At 35.3% G+C, this 17,611-nt stretch overlaps 1 protein-coding gene across 5 annotated transcripts in view; it reads left to right on the top strand.

Annotated features, from left to right (window-relative positions):
* LOC131072127 (sodium/proton antiporter 1) overlaps positions 1-15,079 on the top strand; it is a 140,908-nt gene extending 125,829 nt beyond the window's left edge. For all 5 annotated transcript variants that reach the window (XM_058008190.2, XM_058008191.2, XM_058008189.2 and 2 more), the window contains 4 exons: positions 2,323-2,384; positions 2,494-2,796; positions 13,953-14,247; positions 14,369-15,079. In XM_058008190.2, coding sequence (XP_057864173.2) covers positions 2,323-2,384; positions 2,494-2,796; positions 13,953-14,247; positions 14,369-14,488 — 780 coding nt within the window. In that variant the 3' untranslated portion in view covers positions 14,489-15,079. The remainder of the gene's footprint in view (positions 1-2,322; positions 2,385-2,493; positions 2,797-13,952; positions 14,248-14,368) is intronic.
* The last annotated feature ends 2,532 nt before the right edge of the window (positions 15,080-17,611 follow it).

Genomic DNA, 17,611 nt, shown 5'->3' with positions numbered 1-17,611 from the left:
GACAACAGGAACTTCGGAACCTCGGGGTTCCGGAGTTCTAGGAAAGAGAGAGGAAGAGAAGGCTTGGGAAAGGAACTTCCGACAAGACAACACTTCATACTTTATGATTCCATTGTTCTCTTTGATCAATTGAGGCAACGCTGGTCCATAGAACATATCTCTGATCGGTTCTCACTAATGAACCAAGGGCGTCATAAAATGACAACAAAAACCATTAATAACATTCAAAGAGTATAAGAAGCCAAGGAGATCCCAGCAATTGCTGCTTCTCATTCCAATTCATTACTTGTTCATCTCCAAGTAAAAGGGAACCCCCACGAACAAAGCTACCATGATCATCCTAAAGCACCACACTTGCACTAGCTAAACTGTGATTGCCCCTAGAAGCTGTATCAAAGTTAAATTTTAAAAACTCGTCTACATACACCAACAGCTTGCTGTCATTTTGACAAACAGTTGGCATGAGACCTCAGACAAAAAATGAAATATGAATGTAGCCTTATTTCTTATCTTTCATTCAAATAGATGTTCCAATAAGTCTTTACAAAGACAATACAATGACCCAAACTCAACGTATTCAGGACTCGGAATTTTCTGAGTACAAAGACAGCCATGACTTCATACATAAATATCATCAAAAGTTCATTGAAATCAACACCAAAATGAACCTGGTTGAGACGCCTTGATGTAAGGATGAAGAAGCAGTCAATATCCAATTTGTTGAACCAACTCCATCATCAAAAGGAAGAGATTCCAAAATCACCCCTGCTGTTCATGGAGGTCTGATCATGAATGAAGGATCAGCTACTAATCCTCAATCTCCTCTCCAAAATGTTCGCCTTTCCTTCACAAGTGTAGCGCTATCTTTATTGATGAGATTTGATGCCAAATAGGTGAGTTATGAGCAAAATCGAGGGTGGAGGCTGATTGCTACGATTTTGTCTCAGACTGATATAGCACTGATTCTTCCACATTGCACCCTCAAAATGTCTCAAAAGGTATTGCCTAATTCCTCCAAAATTATCGATGGCCTTATTAGGGAGAATTGATGCCTTATTGATGAAATCTGATCCAAATCGTGGGTTAGGAGGGAAGAACACGAACTTGTTTCAAACCTGTAATTTACAACAGCAAACTCACAAGTTCACTTCAAAATGTCCTTCAATAGGATCGTCTCACTGCTCCAATCAAAATCGATACACTATGGGCCTTCAATCTGAAAATCTGATAATACCATGAATCCCATCCATCATGGAAATACAACAAGCTCAATAAGCACACTTTGGAAGACTGATTTGTCTCCCACTCTCAACTGCAACCCCTCGGAAGATCTCTCACCTCCTCAGTTATGCTAATCGTAGGGAGTTTTCATTCCCAAATGATTGTCTACAGAAACCCTTGGCTCCACAAGTCTACACAAGAAGAGATATTCACAACAACTGATGATGAATAATGAACCAACCCCCTCTATTTATTCTTTTCACATCCAATCATGTAGCTCCTTCTAGAAGACTTTCTTCTTATCCTGTTGTTACACATTAATTTAATTGCACTTTAAAAATATTATTATAATATAATTAAAGTGCACACGTCTTACAATACTTGTAATCTCCTTATTTCGCCATAAAATCAAGTAGACACAAAATGTGAAGCTGTAAATCACTGCAATTTGACCCTCTAATCAATCCTCTTGGCCTACGAGGGTCAAATGATAGACCAATCCCGTGAATATCTGCAGACTAATGAGATGGGGACATTACAGTTGCTACATATTATTAATATTTTTACTTTGTGTACATGAAATATGCCTTTGTTTGATCTTTTTTTGTTGAGTTCAAAGGGTCAGCTTGAAAGTTAATTACAAATCGCTCAACCTATTAATTAGGATAATTTGAAATGCTATTTTGTTTCTATATATGATCAATATCTTTAGTGTACATTAAATATACATATATTTGATCTTTTTGTATTGAGTTCAAAATGCTAGGTTGAATGTTAAATACAAATCACTCAATCAATTTTGAAGTACAATTTTATTTCTATATATCATGCATATCTCTGATATACACGAAACATACCTTTGTTGATATCTTTATGTTGAGTTCAAAGGGCTAGGATGAAGGTCAAATATGAATATTTCAATCTATTGGTGATATTTTGAAGTGCAATTATGTTTGTATGTATCATGTTGCCTATAGTATGGTTGGACTAACAGATTTCTTCAGTAGTTCTTAGTCGTCAACTATAACAATTTTTATCTTTTGTAAAATGACTGTACGTATAATTTTGATATATTTAAGCCTTATCTTTCATGTTTTGCAGGACCTTTTTCTTCCTTCTGCCATATCCTTGGTAGTGCCCTTGGCTCTCATTTCATTGTCTGGGTAATTGTTTTTATTCAGCTATTTCATGGTCTCTTCTTTATGTACAGATGAAATTTATTTCTATTCTGATCTCCATTAGAAAGACTAAGGTGCCTTCTCATTTTTTCAGTGCAATTGAAGAGAGGGAGGAGGAAGTTTCATATTCAATTTCATCAGAGCAAATGGCCCCAAGAGGACAACTCGTGTTTGGCGTTGGTATTGCATCACTCTTATTTGTGCCTATCTTTAAGGCAGTAACAGGACTGCCTCCTTATATGGGCATGCTTTTTGGTCTTGGAGTCTTGTGGATCTTGACAGATGCAATTCATTATGGAGATTCTAGATGTCAAAGGTTGAAAGTACCACAAGCTTTGTCAAGAATTGATAGTCAAGGCATCCTCTTTTTTCTTGGAATTCTGCTTTCTGTTGGAAGGTAATCATTGATAGCATTGGTTTTTTTCATAGATAATATGCTGTTGAGAAATCTGGAATACCATTGTGCATATTTACTTGCTCATTCTAATTGGGTCAAAATATATTGTAATTCTAATCATTTCTAGTGATATTTTTGCACCTGCCAATGAGACGCTACACACATCCATGGTTGATAGATCACCCCGGACTTAATCCATATACCTTTTTATATAATTGGAATCATGCAACTCATATTATCTCTGTAGAGAACACAAAACTTAAATAGAGAATATGATGACTGTAGTTGCCCTCATACGTAATGCTCAGAGAGCTAGCACTTCTATCTCGCACTTGTTCCAAATGTAATTATATTAAAGTCTAGTAAGGCACTGATTTTTTATTGAATCCTTAACCACATTTATTTAAACGATTAGAATTCTATCTTTCTTGAGGAATTTTGAATACAGATCAAAATATTTTCAAAAGTATACCATCTGAAATGTATTGTCAGCAATTGACGAGACCAACAGCTTTCATGCTCAAGAATATGTACTTGGTATCATAATGAATTCTAATTAGGGATTTCTATCATGTGTTAGTTTTCCTATAGTTGTTGCTAACTTGCTTCTGTTTATTTATTTATTTTATTTGGTAAAATCACGCTATTTTCTTTTCTTATATTTAGATTGGTCAGTAAATTTGTTCTTATCTCAGAACAAGGCATTTTTTTCGTTTTAGTTGCTTTTCTGCTCATTTTATTTTTCTAGCCTAGGAGCTCCACAGATATGAAGATTTTCATTTGTAAACCCTACAGTTCTTCTGTTTTATAAAAGGGGCCTATGGTACACTTCTAAAATAAATAGATAGAGAGTGCATAATTGAGTGTTGAATTAGTGTACTGTAAAAAGATCTGAGTTGCTGGTTTGGGTACAAATTATATATATATATATATACAGATAGAGAGAGAGAGAGAGAGAGAGAGAGAGAGAGAGAGAATTTGAAACTTCTTAGTCTTGGTCAAACAAAGCATTTAAAGGAACTAAAGAAAGGACTTTCCTTCATTTATCTCCATGATTCAACAATCATTTAAACCCTTCTTTAATAGATGTTTTTGAACTCGTAATTTATGGTTGCTACCCCCTCAATGGCTGCCCATCATAGCTCCCATGAAAATTACAAGCTCAGAAACATCCCTTAAAGAAGGGTTTACGTGGCTGCCGAATCATGGAGATATATGAAGGAAATTCCTTTCTTCAATTCCTCAAAATGCTCTATTTGTTCGGGATTGAGAGGCCTTAGATTCTTTGACACAAGCTTTTAGACTTTCTCATACTTTCTATAGATCAGTCCTATGGGAAAGAGTTGAGAGACCTTGTCAGACTAGTATTGTTCCATATGTCATGCTCGCTAAAACACTCCTGATGTCTTTGGCCGAGTGCTTGTGGTCTGTTGGTTAATAGATTTATCACCTAACTCTATATTCTTATGCCCACAAAGGTGACAAATGTAACCGCAGTTGAACCAGTCCCAATCATAAGTTTCTAACTGATTCTCTGCTTATTTTAAAAGGTGGCAGCTACCTTCATCAAATATTCAATGAATGATGTTCTACACAATATTGCTTTTAACCAGAAAGCAAACTAAGGAAATACCTTTAACCAGAAAGCTTCGAAAGGCACGCAAATGCAAAATCAAATTTAAATTACTCAATTTTCAAAGAATAATAGCTCATCACCATGAAAGCATTATTCACAGATAAATACTTCACAGCGATATATACTAATTAAGCATTCACCGTTCCAATGCCAGATAATCCATTGATCAAATTTTCAACAAAAGCAAAATGAAACCATATACCATAATTCAAAGATCATGCGTATTCAGGATTCACCAGTGTCTTTTCTATATTGAAACTAACTGAAAAACAAAAAATATTTGAAATATAACAGAAGTCTTTTTGCTCTAATGAAAAACTCAAAGTTTGCCCAAAAGATCCTAAATTTAGTTCATGTCCTACTATTTAAAGAACATAAAAGTAACGGTTTCTTGCAAACAACCGTTTTAAAACCAAGTCTTTTAAAATGCCATAACGACCAATATCAAGAAAGCAATTAAAACCATGAAACTTAAACGATCACCCTATCTCCAACATCCTTGACCTCGACCACTTCCACCTCTTGTTCGTCTTGTGCCGCCTCCCATGCCCTGATTCTTCGTCGGTATTCTTGGTATCTGGTGACAGTTGTGGTGATGTTTTTGCTCCCTGGTGTGGTGGTAATCTGTAGCCTTGTTTTCCATTTTGGAAGGGTATTATCTGCTTCAGCAAGAGTTTTGTGTATGCTATCAATCTCCGCTTCAAATGACACCACATACACTTGCAAATTGCTTAGCTTCCTAAATGCATCTGAGGTGGCTGTTTGAGGATCTCCGATTTCTTTATGATATATTTCCTTGTATTGCTTTGTCATTTCTTCGAGATCTCGCACATTCTCCTCGAACCTATCCATAAGGTCTACCTCGAAGGCATTGAAATTCCCCTTTATTTTCACCAGGATCTCAAAGTATTGTTCCAATATCTTATTGATGTCTTTTATGTAATCATCATAAATTGTCACCTTCCAGTCTAAAGCTTCAAGCCAGGTGGGGTCAATTTCCTTAGGATTTTCTAGTAGTTCTTCTGTCATTAACACAGCATGACTCAATGAAAGGAGTTCCATGATTTCTTTTGAAAGTACATATGTGTTGCCATGTTCCTTTCTGACTTGTTGAAGCTCAACCGCCAATTCTTTTCTCTTATTAGTTACATTAACGTGCAGTCGCCTGAATTTGGCGAGATAGAGAAGACCACCCTGATACAACTCATCGATCCATTCACCTGTAGCTTTGGCATATCCGAGATCCTTTTTAACCTTCTGGACAGTATCAGGGTCAATTCCCTAAACATTTGAGCTTGAAGCTTCTCTGGTAACAAGGTTTATAACTGATGAAATAAAATTTCTGAAAGACTGAACTTGAGATCTCAACTCCAGATTTTCCTTTTTCTGTTCCTTGGCTCTCTTAATCAATGCATTAACCAAGAAATCAGCATGATACACATCCCCTTCTAAGGTAGATGGTTCCATGTCAACATGGCTGATTTTATAATCGGTATCTGTTATTTCATTTTCATTCATATCCCTCACAGGATCTGCAATCTCTAACAATTGATGTCCGGAAACAGAATCAGAGATAATCCGAGACATTCTTTTCGCCTTCTTTGGTTTCCGAGATCCTTGCAACAGCAAAGCAATGGTGTCAATCTCATCTGTCATGGGAGAAGCACTTTTTCTCTTCTTTTCTACTTCCTTTTTCAACCAGGCTGGAGAAGAGGTCACATTTTTTGTGCTTTTATTGGTGGCATCCATACTCCTCACAACTTTCGTTGACTAAGCATTCACAGGGGTATTCTGAATAGGAGAAGTGGGAATTTCCAAGAGTGGAGGGAAATAATTATCGTCAATTATCTGTTGGTAGATGGCATCAGAGTCAACAAGTATCGTTTTCCCTTTAGTCCGTACAGATTCATCATCTTGCTCACAAATTGCTTTGAGCTTAGTTCCAGTTTCTTCAGGCTTATCGCCGTCACCTCCCGACTGTGAACTTTGATTGGACGATTTTGTTGCGGACTTATCCACAAACACCTTCACAATAGTGGTCGATGTGACCTCTTGCTCTCTCCTTGATGAGGATTTTTGTTCTCGAGTAGGACTGGCATTTTGTCTTCACTTTCCATTTAACCAGTTTGAAGTTCTTCTGAAAACAGGGGCAGTACGAACCATCAAATCTGAAATTTCATCTTCTGACCAATTGATTTTGGATGGGGGCTTGGCAACAAGAGCATGATACTCAGGGTCAATAATGACCTCATCTTCCTCTACATCATTGGGGACTTTAAAAGAAATACCAAAGGCTCGTATTTGTTCTAGAGTCAGCCTCATGAAACTCCTTCTATATACCTCACTATCTTCTAAGCAATCTTCTTAGAAATCTTCGATATCTAGACAATGCACATAGTTATTGGCTCCATATAAGTATTGTTTCACATATCCTTTGCTGTCAAAATTAACCCTTACCGGCAAATATTGAAAATGAAATTCATCTAGAGTCTTCTCAATTGCCTTGGCAGCACTATTGGTTTTGCAGGAAAAGAAAGATGTAGATAATGGAAATGCATACCACTTCTTTCCCATATTCAAATATTTAACATTAACCACAGCCTTTTGCTGACACGCTTCAAGGAAAACAAGGAAATCACTAGGAAACTGGGGTAGCTTCAATGGAGATTTTTCAAAACCCCCAATTCAGAGGTAGGTGAACCTATCAAATTGAGTATTAAAACTCCCAAATTTCATTATCAGATCAAATCAGCAGTTTCATGTGAAATCTGCAATCTAGGGTTTCCTTCAAGTCTTTTAACAAAGGGGGAGATTGTTGGAAATGTTGTCATTGATGTCAAGAAGGTAAGAAGACAATGTCATTGATGTCAACAATAAATATGTGGAAATTGTCATTTGCATCAAAGGAAGATGGATGAGATTGTTGATGGACATATTGTCATTGATTTCAAAAGGATTTGCTAAATCATGAAGACTGCCAAACCTATTGCTATGTTAAGTATTACTATGCTCAGTTCTGATAGATTGTTAAATCATTCAGATATACATACAGTTTGATAGAATATATATATTCAAACCCTTATGCAAAAATGATAGTGATGGATCTTTATACAGTGATGGATCTTATAGAATGATAAAGCATTCAGATATACATATAGTAATACATATATATAAAAGCAATCAGTATATTTTCACAGAAGGAACAATAAATATAAAAGCCATGAATATATATATTCTACAGCCATATAGAATATAATATATACTCAGAATATGGATATGCATGCTTTGCAGTGCATATGTCATACAGAGAGCTCAGTAACAACTTTCAGAAAAATCAGATTATAAGAATATATATGTAAAAAATGACAGCTCTTAACGCATCTGCAGAGTGCTGCCATTGCTCTTTGTGGGCATCCTCATATACTCAGTATCGAGTATAATCATGGGGCAGAGTTTCTGAGATCGTATTTCTTCCTGAAGATTGTGTTCCCTGCAGATTGAAGAATAGGACAATTTATGGGGCCCACCTCATCCTAAAGCCTCACTAAAAGACAATCTTTGTGGGGCCCACCTCCTTATTCCCCATTAAAAGACAAATTTATGGGGCCCACCTCTTGATGTTAGAGCCCTCACTAAAAAACAATATAATCCTACGTAAGAGACTGACATCTTTGGAGTCAATACTATTAAAGAAAATAAATAAATGAGATTATCGATGGCTAACAAATCAAACAAAAACATAAGTCGATAATATTATCGGGAGATACCAGTTAAACTAAATAAAAGTTAGTGAAGCGGCGATCATTGAAAGGCAAGAAAAATAAATTTAATAGTATTTCAAAAGCTGGAAGAGGTGCGACTTCTTTAAATGATAACACCAGATACTTAATCAATAATGAAGCGGTTTATTAGAACAAATAAAATGGTGTAATTTAAAATGATTGACTTATCCTTGAAAGTCGGCGATAAGATTGAGATCCTTTACACAACGACAAAGGCTGCCGTTTGTTTGGAAATTGGTTTATTAAAGAAAAGCGAAGGGATGCGATTTAGTTTATTAATAAAAAGGAGGCGTGAATGGTTGTAATATGAAAAGATATGACCGGTAGGAGATGTATATAAGAATTGCAATAAAAATCGTTGATAAGTGTTGCAAGTGAATATGAGTGTGTATAGTGCTGGGCGTAAATATTGAAAAGGTAACATCAGGGACGTGGAAAAGTGTTGTAGTGTGTGAAGAATATAATTCTGAAATTATTTTTTCAGATTGTAAGAAATGTTAAAAAGAAGATAATGCTGATAATATAATTCTGAAAAGAGAGTAGTGTTGTATCTGTAGTGTGCAAGTTATATCTAATTCAGATTTACTACTGTTGTGAAGAAATAAAAATGAAAATATTTTTGTGAAGGGTTACCTCTCTTGGTGAAGAGGTATGTTAGAGTAATATATGAGGAGGTGAATGAGAAGTGGGTTTGTCTCTTAATGAAATAACTTATGCAGATTTGAATAGAGGAGTTTGAGCAGATTAATGAAGCAGATTTAAAGATAATTTGTAAGAATTTCTTGGCCAGTAATAGAGACGAATAAATGCAGTTTCAGCAGCTATCCAGAGGAAATTATTAGCAGATTTATAAGGAAGAAAATAAAAGAGATTATAGTAAATTTGAAGATAACTTTATAGCAGATTTATGGAAGACTTCATAACAAATTCGAAGAAGACTTTATAGCAGATTTGAGAAAGATATTATAGCAGATTTGTGGTGAAAATTTATAGTAATATTGCAGGTCCATCATCTGTTGAGTTAGCAACATTGTCAAGGTGGAAAATCAGATTTAAGTGAAGTGGGTTGGTGTTCACGAATTCAAATTTGGGAGTTGGTGCTTCCAATGGGTTGGTGCTCACAAACAGGCTTAGGGGTTGGTGCCTCTAGTAGGTTGGTGCCTACGAAACATTGTAAAAGAAGAAATATATAAAAGCATTAATTTACCGTGGTTTTCTCTCGTAAGGGTTTCGACGTATATATCTTGTGTTCAACTTGTGTTCATATTAGATAGATTACATATGTGTAATGTCCCCATTTTTCCTAGCCTTTCATGAAGATTTAGCCTTTTGGCTAAGTGGAGAGATAAGGAGAAATTAATTAAATTAATTTCTTATAAAGTCATTAAATAAATTAAAAAGTGACTTTATATTTAATTAATTTAATTAAATAGTGACTAAAATAAAATATTAAATTATAAAGTCACTTAATAAATAATAAAGTGTACCTACCCTCTTCTAGAAGGAATCTCATGATGGGTTATGAAAAGGATAAATAGAAGAGGGTGATTGATGATCAAGCAGATTGGAAGATTGATTGGATATGATAACATGACTGATGCGTTGCATTGGTTGAATCTTGAGGACGCAAACCTTCAACAGATTGAGGAAGGGCTGGACGAAACCCTAGCTTCTTCTTGGGAGTGGGAGATACTTAGTTTTCCACATTGTGCATAACGGGTTTATGGTGGTTGGGAAGGACAAATCAGTCCTTTCACTTGAGCTTAAGGAGATTTTATATCAGATTGGAGAGTTTGCTTTAGACTGACATATTGCCTTGATTTTGCCCTTTGGTCATGATAGATGCAAGCTCACTTGAGTTTGAGGGAAGCGATATTGCCTTAAGAGGAAAGCAATGTTATTTTGGTGTATTTGAAGGTGAATTGATGGAGAAATTAGTTGCTGATCAGATCTGAGACATTTTTGTAGCAGACCTACCTGGCCCTTCGATTTTGTCATTCTTTATCACCTAAACACCGAAAATACCTTTTGGGAGGTTAGCGATTTCATTGGCATGATAAGGCGCTTCTTTTGAGGATGTTAGAAGACGATCAGCAAACTTAACCAAGGATATTCAGTCTAAAGAAAGGTCCGAACTGCATCCTCTTATCCACGATTTTGTTCACCACATATCATTGAAGCATTAAAATTCCAGTTGGAGGTTAGTGATTTTGAAAAGAGACTTAGGCGCCTTATTCCATGGCAATTTGGAGACGACTTGGAGAGAGATCGGCTTCCAACTGTTGCAAATCAGAAATCGGACCTGATTGCTACCATCCTACATTTTGGCTCCTAGGATGAGTATTAGACTTTCAAAATTTCACACTAAGTTGGGCAATCCATCCTAGTCAACAAGGCGATCATTTTGAAAGAGATTTGGAGTGCTTTGGACTGACTAATAATGATATCTCAGATCATTGTTGCAGCAGCAGGGGCGGCTTAGGAGAGGCCCGATTTGGCATGGTGAAGGGGACAAGACATCAATCCATGAATGATCCTAGAAAGCGTCTTGAATCAGGTTCCTATTACCTTGCTTTAAATAGGTGTTATCAGTCTATGCGCTTGAGTATATCTGCAATCTCTTATGTACTCAGAAATCTGAATTATGACAGTCAATGTACTTATTGATTAGCAGTTTAAATCATAGCTGTCTATTGAAATGTAATGTGATTCATCATGTGAATAAGAGAGCTAGGAGTATGCTTGAGTCAACTTTCCATTGTATGTACTTTTTTGAGGACACATGCCAAATGTTTGACATAATGTCAGCAAGCCTATGAATCTAATTTTTTAGTCTAATTTGGTGTTAGGACGTCATAATATGATTGTATATGCATTCTTGGCTATCATACTTTCACTTGCAGTCATTTGTAGTTGTACATTTATGAGAAATATGTGATGGTTCACCTCTATCCTAATCTTCAAACTTCTGAGACAACAGTCTGCATAACACGCAACATTAGCAAACAGCATAACACACAGTTCTTGAGAGCAAATATTCCCTGTTTTCAGTCTTCTATTAGACGGGGGATATTACAATATGACTATTAGTATGCAATGAATATTTTTATGAGATAAGTTATATACTTATGATTGAAGTTGAAAAAGGTTTAATTGGTAAAAGATTGTTGTTATACTGATTCACACCCCCCCCCCCTCTTAGTATAACCGTGTGCTCTTCACACTCACCTCCGAGCAAGCCATAGGTGATGCAAATGATTCATTGAAGACAGCTAATGATATGCTTAGAATGGAAGTAGAGAAAAATAAAAGATTAGAGAAAGAGATAAGTGCATGGAGAAACTACTTCCAACAATTCCAGGAACCATTGAGACAGCAGAATCCAGCAGCTACACCACCACCCTTGCTCCCTGCGGAATTGGTTGATCAGATGGAGAATATGAGGAATTCAACACGATTGATGGACACGTGGATAGAAGACTCTTATACCAAAGTTAGCAAGTTTATGAAAGGTATAATGAAGACACTTGATACAGTCATAAAAACCCTGGGAAGGACTTGTTGATATTAATTAGGGAATGGCAGATTCCAATTGCCTTAGGCAACATTGGAATCCGCCCAAAAGGGCTGGGCCCTTTCCTCAAACGTGTAGGGCAGAGCCCTATCCTCACGGCAACCTTAAACTTCGCCTCACAAACCTAAAACACTCAACGTGTTGCTAATAGGGCCAACCCTATTCACAAGGCATTTAAGAAAACAATTATAATTAATTAAAGTTAATTATAAAGGAAGCCGACCTATCCAAAAGGGTTTCTCTCCTCATATAAGTAAAGGCAAGAACTCATTATTATTCACTCAATTCGATCTGCTTCTTCATTCATGCGAAACCTACATGCCTGCCTAATGCGAACTTCAAGGAGACACATGATATCTGCACTTACAGCAATCTGCCATTAGAAGGTGCGAAATACATGACATCTGCACTTACAGCAATCTGCCATTAGGAGGTGCGAAATACATGACATCTGCAGCAATATACATCTGCCATTAGAAGGAGGTGCGAAATCCATCATAAGGAGTCAGCGAATTCCTTGAAGGTCTGCAATCTAGGTTAAGGGAACAGCAGCATCCATCTCTCACATGACAGCAAGTGAATGTTGAAGGCAGCCACCTCGATCTGCCATACCTCCTGTGACAGCAACATCTGAACCTACAAACACATGAGATAAGTGTTGTAATGTTTGCATAACTATAATCCATAATCAGATCTGAGGATCTTTTCTGGTTGGGTTTTTCCTCCTAGGAGGTTTTCCCAGGGTAACTGTGTCTTGTCTCTATTTCATTATCTTTCTTTGCTATGTTTAAATCTGAAACTATAAATCTCTAATCTAATTAATCTAATCAGTAAACAAATTCTGATTTTCTGAGTTTTAGGTAATCTGAAAGTGTTAAAATTAACTGGACTCATGTCCTCATAGAAGCCTTTGAAGCATTTGCTCATACTAGAGATGTTATCATTCCGGTCTTACAAGTAATAAGGAAAACACCCATGGAAGTCTTAACAAGAGAGAAAAGAAGAAGAGAAGGATCTACACCCAGCTTTCTACATTGGAGTAGTCTACTTCTCACAAAGAAGATTGTTTTTGAAGATATTGGAAACGGATGCAGTCAAGTTCAAGATGATATGCATCTTATTCATGATAAGTTAGTAGAAGTAGCACAAATCGTCTTGGAGAGAAAGATCGATCTTGGGATGATTATAGAAGCCAAAGAATTGGAAGAAAGAATAAAAGTTATCTTTCATGGGACTAACGGAATGATCACCAAAAGGCAATTGGATGATATGCTCACACTCGTAGTATTAGCCAGCAAAACGCAAGAGCTTGAGCCTGAATGGGAGAATGCTATCGTCAAAGCCTTCGAGGAAGTCATGCACATGGAAGAACAGTTGAAGACTCTACCAGAAGTTCCGATGACTGAGATAGAGGGCATAATGACCAGATTCATTGAATATGCAAAAAGGGAAAGGGAGGAAGGAAACAAGATTCTAGAAAGTTTGTTATGATCCTACTTGGCAACTCATTTTCTCATTGGAGGATGCTTCCTCGATTTCTGTGCCAGCACATGTTATTTTCTCATTGGTTGATTTCATGGTAATGTTTATCTAGATAGAGTTTCGTATCCTCTCCTTGTGGTCTTCTTGTATGTCTAATATATTTGAAGAAACATTATCGATTTAAATCATTAAGAATGTTCATCTGCAAAATTTAATAGATTGTATCCAGTTTGTTATCTGTGAATGCATTTGCTGTTCTCCTAGTATTGCATGTAAGCCATCCAGTTTTAAGTAAGTAGTTGCATTAAAATTACTTGAGAAAGAGATATTTGGATTTCTCCTTATGCCCTCCTCCCCTTATGTTCAACTGCAAAATTTAATAGATTGTATCCAGTTTGTTATCTATGAATGCATTTGCAGTTCTCCTAGTATTGCATCTAAGCCATCCAGTTTTAGGTAAGTAGTTGCATTAAAATTACTTGAGAAAGAGATATTTGGATTTCTCCTTATGCCCTCCTCCCCTTTCTTTATTGGCATCCACAGATAGAATATTCTGCTTTCAATAGATGGTACTGCAGTGCATTCTTCTGACAGGCTTTAGCTCATGAATTCTCAAAACCTTCCTCACTTCTCTAAAGCTATCATCTAGCTAGTTAGCCTTATGTTGTTTTGTATTTTCCAGTTTAGAAGCTGCTGGAATCCTCAAAGACTTGGCAAACTATCTTGATTCGCACATATCAAGTGTTGAGCTAGTTGCAAGTGTCATTGGTATTGTTTCAGCTGTGATAGACAATGTACCACTGGTTGCAGCTACAATGGGAATGTATGATATATCATCTTTCCCAAAGGATGCAGAGCTTTGGCAACTCATCGCACTATGTGCTGGGACAGGAGGTTCAATACTTATAATTGGATCTGCTGCTGGGGTTGCATTCATGGGAATGGAAAAGGTGGATTTTTTGTGGTACTTAAAAAAGGTTTGTATCTTTTTCAAATCAACTTTTCGAAAAATCTCTATCCAAGTATTATGAAATTTGGCAACTTAGATGTCTTTTTATCCTTATATGTTGCAAGTAACGTGAGTACTCTGCCTTGCAGGTTAGTGGATTCGCATTTGCTGGTTATGCTGCAGGCATTGCTGCTTATTTGGCAGCCCACCACTTCCATGATTCGTTATCGACTATCACTGCTCAACTTCCCTTATTTTCAAGTTCATGAAATATTTCCAAACACAAAATTGAAATCTTTGTAAAAGTAGCTTGAGCATATCTGCTTTCACAAACTGTGACATGATATTATGGCTTTGTGTATTTCATGGAAATTTTTAACATAGAAAGAAAAGATAAAGTTGGAGGTTGAAAGCTACTTTTCACTTAATGAAATTCATCACCTATAGGATAAGGCCATATAATTAATTTACTGATCTTCATACAGATCTTGCAAAGTATTGCAAGGTAATACATTGTTTATTTTTATCGAGAACCATTTTCAATGGATCATAGAGAAATTCCATCAATGAGCATTGAAAAAGGAAGCTTCTTGACTTAAAATGACCGCAAAACATTTGTTGCAGTTATATGCTTCAGCAATTCAGACTGAAAAGCAATTACCCAGTGTTGCTGAGGATCAATTTGGGGATATTTGATGCCTTTGAACAATGTTATTCTTATAAAGCTTTTTGGCTGACTCCAATTTGCTACATATTTGAGGGTATTTAGTTGAGGTATTTGTTCACGTGTTCAAAGAAAAATATCTAAATTAGATTTTAATGTTGAGAAATGTATTTTCATTGGTTGTGAAAATGTAAAAGGGTGTAAGCTTCAGACTCCTATGTTATTCTGGAGATGTTTTCATGAATCTTAGTTTCATGAACAACCAATAAAATAAGAGAGCCAAATGATGCATTTTGTTAATAAAATAGTGTACAAAGATCCGATTATAAATGAACAATCTGGTGGATAGTGAGAATGGAGAGGAAAATTGTGAGAGGATAAAAAGGGAAAAATGTAAAGAAGAAACTTTTGATGTGGTAGAGTCTCCAACATTTGTGAGGTCAACAAGGTAGCAAAAATTACATGTGTAGTCTATTATATTTTGATTGTGTTTTTACTCTATTTTGCATCCATGGTGAGCCAAGCACTAAGAAGAAGCTCTCTTCTAAAGATCTTGTCTTGGAAGAAGACTATAAAAGATGAGATGTTATCCTTGGAGAATGCAAGCCAAGACTTGGTTGATCTGCTTGAGGGAAGGAAGTCCTTTCGTTTCAAATAGGTGGGTGTGGACGGAGTTTTCATGGATGGTCCCTACATGAGAGGCACAAGGCAAGACTATTGGCAAAGGTATATTACTAGCACTTGCATCAAAAGGAGGTGCAAGGGTTTCGCCGATAGAAAATTATATAAGTTAATATGCTAGAAAGCACAATTTTATATGTTCATAGAAGATACACTAATTTGATTTACAATATCTTACATGTTTTTTCTATGTGCATTTTTCAAATACAATCTTGATCTTGGGCTAATGATATGGTCTATTTGTTTTGGTTAACAACTTGGAAATTTTACACCAAAATTATAATGGAGTTGCAATGATTACATCTATTGTAATTTTTATAGAATGTCTTATAAATAATAAAGTAGCATTTGGTCAATAGATTACCCATGAATTTTATAAAAGAACATACTAATATGAGATAATTACTCAAAATTAAAGAACTCTACTTGAAAAAGTAAATTGGATAGAGGTGGAGCATAATTATCATCTATAATCCAAATTAAGTCATTAATAAGTAATTGCTCATTTTTTTTTATGGCTACATGTTTGAGTTTTTCTTGGGTTCAGCCATAGGGGTGGTTGTTTTCCTAATGAAGTGGTAGGGGTTTTTCAAGTGCCAAAAAGCATTTAATTGAATCTAGGGACATAGCACTTCTACACATTCATCTCGGTCTTTTTTTAGTGGTGAATCCCTTAAATTTGTTTGCACAAATGAGTAGCAAACTCAATGGAGTTTATTTTCACCTTTTCAAAAATTGAATCTACATCATGCCATTAGCTATCAAGCATAGAAAAAATATATCAAGTAAGGAATGAAAATATTATGGAAACACTAGACTAACAAGGATGAAGACATTCATTGCATTTGATAGATCAACATCTATTTCTACTTCTATATAGTACAAAACCATACACATGCAACAACAAAATAGGTATCCATAAACTAAGAACCAACAAAAGAAATGTAAATAGCCAACCTCACTCACAGTAAAAACTCTATTCAACACCTCTATGATGGTGATCGAATCACAATATCAACATTGAATTCCAATGAAAGAGAATAAGAAAAACTTTTAATTGTTCTTAACAACACATTAGTATTACATGGAAAATGTTTATTCAACCATTTGGAACTATATTAGTTGTGGCTAGAAGAATTAATCAAAATTTACAATTTAGGTAAATGTTATTGTTCCATGGCAAAAAATAATAAAATATGGATCAATATGTTTGATTGTTTTTGTTCATGTACATTTGAGATGTGATGTTTGTCTTTGGTATTGAATAAGAAAACATTAAAATAGTGTAAAATTTCTTATATGCAAAAATGTCATAAAAAATGTAAAAGTGTATGAATAAGAGCTAAGTAGGCACCAAATTAAAAATTTAAAGACTCAATCCATTTTTATGAAGGGTTTTTTGTATTTTAAGAAATTCTGTCAAGGGACCTTCAAGTTATATGAATAAGCTTGTTATTGGTGTTCTCAAATATGTGTGGTTATAAAGAAATGTGAATTTTCTATTTTTGTTGTAAAATTTGAGAAATTTATCTAAAAGTTGAAAAATAGTTTATATATGTTTCAAAGCATGATGAAAGAGATGGCTTAACAAATAGACATTTGGTTGTATGAAACTCTAGCTCTTTAATATGTGACAAGGAAGCATAGAGAACACATGCACTCGACAACATTTTTATATAGCTAATCAACAAGGTTAAATACATTAGATAAAGTTAGTATAGGACATTAGCTTAATTATGAGGAACATATTGAGTATTTATTTTAGTTGTTTGACAATGATATCTTCGTATCTCTTCTTAGATAAAGGTGAAAGATATGGTGAAAAAACTATATATTGGATAAATTCTCATATGAGAAGATGTGATTTTTTTATATAGTTTTATTCTTTATATTCCAATAATATACATGAATGTGGCCTATTTTTTTTAGTATGAAGGTCAATTTTATTTATGAAATTTGATGACAAGAAGTTGGATTTGAACATATACATCTTTGTACTAATCATAATTATTGTGGCTTCAAAAGATTAACATTAATCTATGTTAAC

This window comes from Cryptomeria japonica, chromosome 6, assembly GCF_030272615.1.
Source record: "Cryptomeria japonica chromosome 6, Sugi_1.0, whole genome shotgun sequence".
Lineage (NCBI taxonomy): Eukaryota > Viridiplantae > Streptophyta > Pinopsida > Cupressales > Cupressaceae > Cryptomeria > Cryptomeria japonica.
Note: the sequence above shows the minus strand (reverse complement) of the source record. Positions and strands in the feature narration are given on the sequence as shown.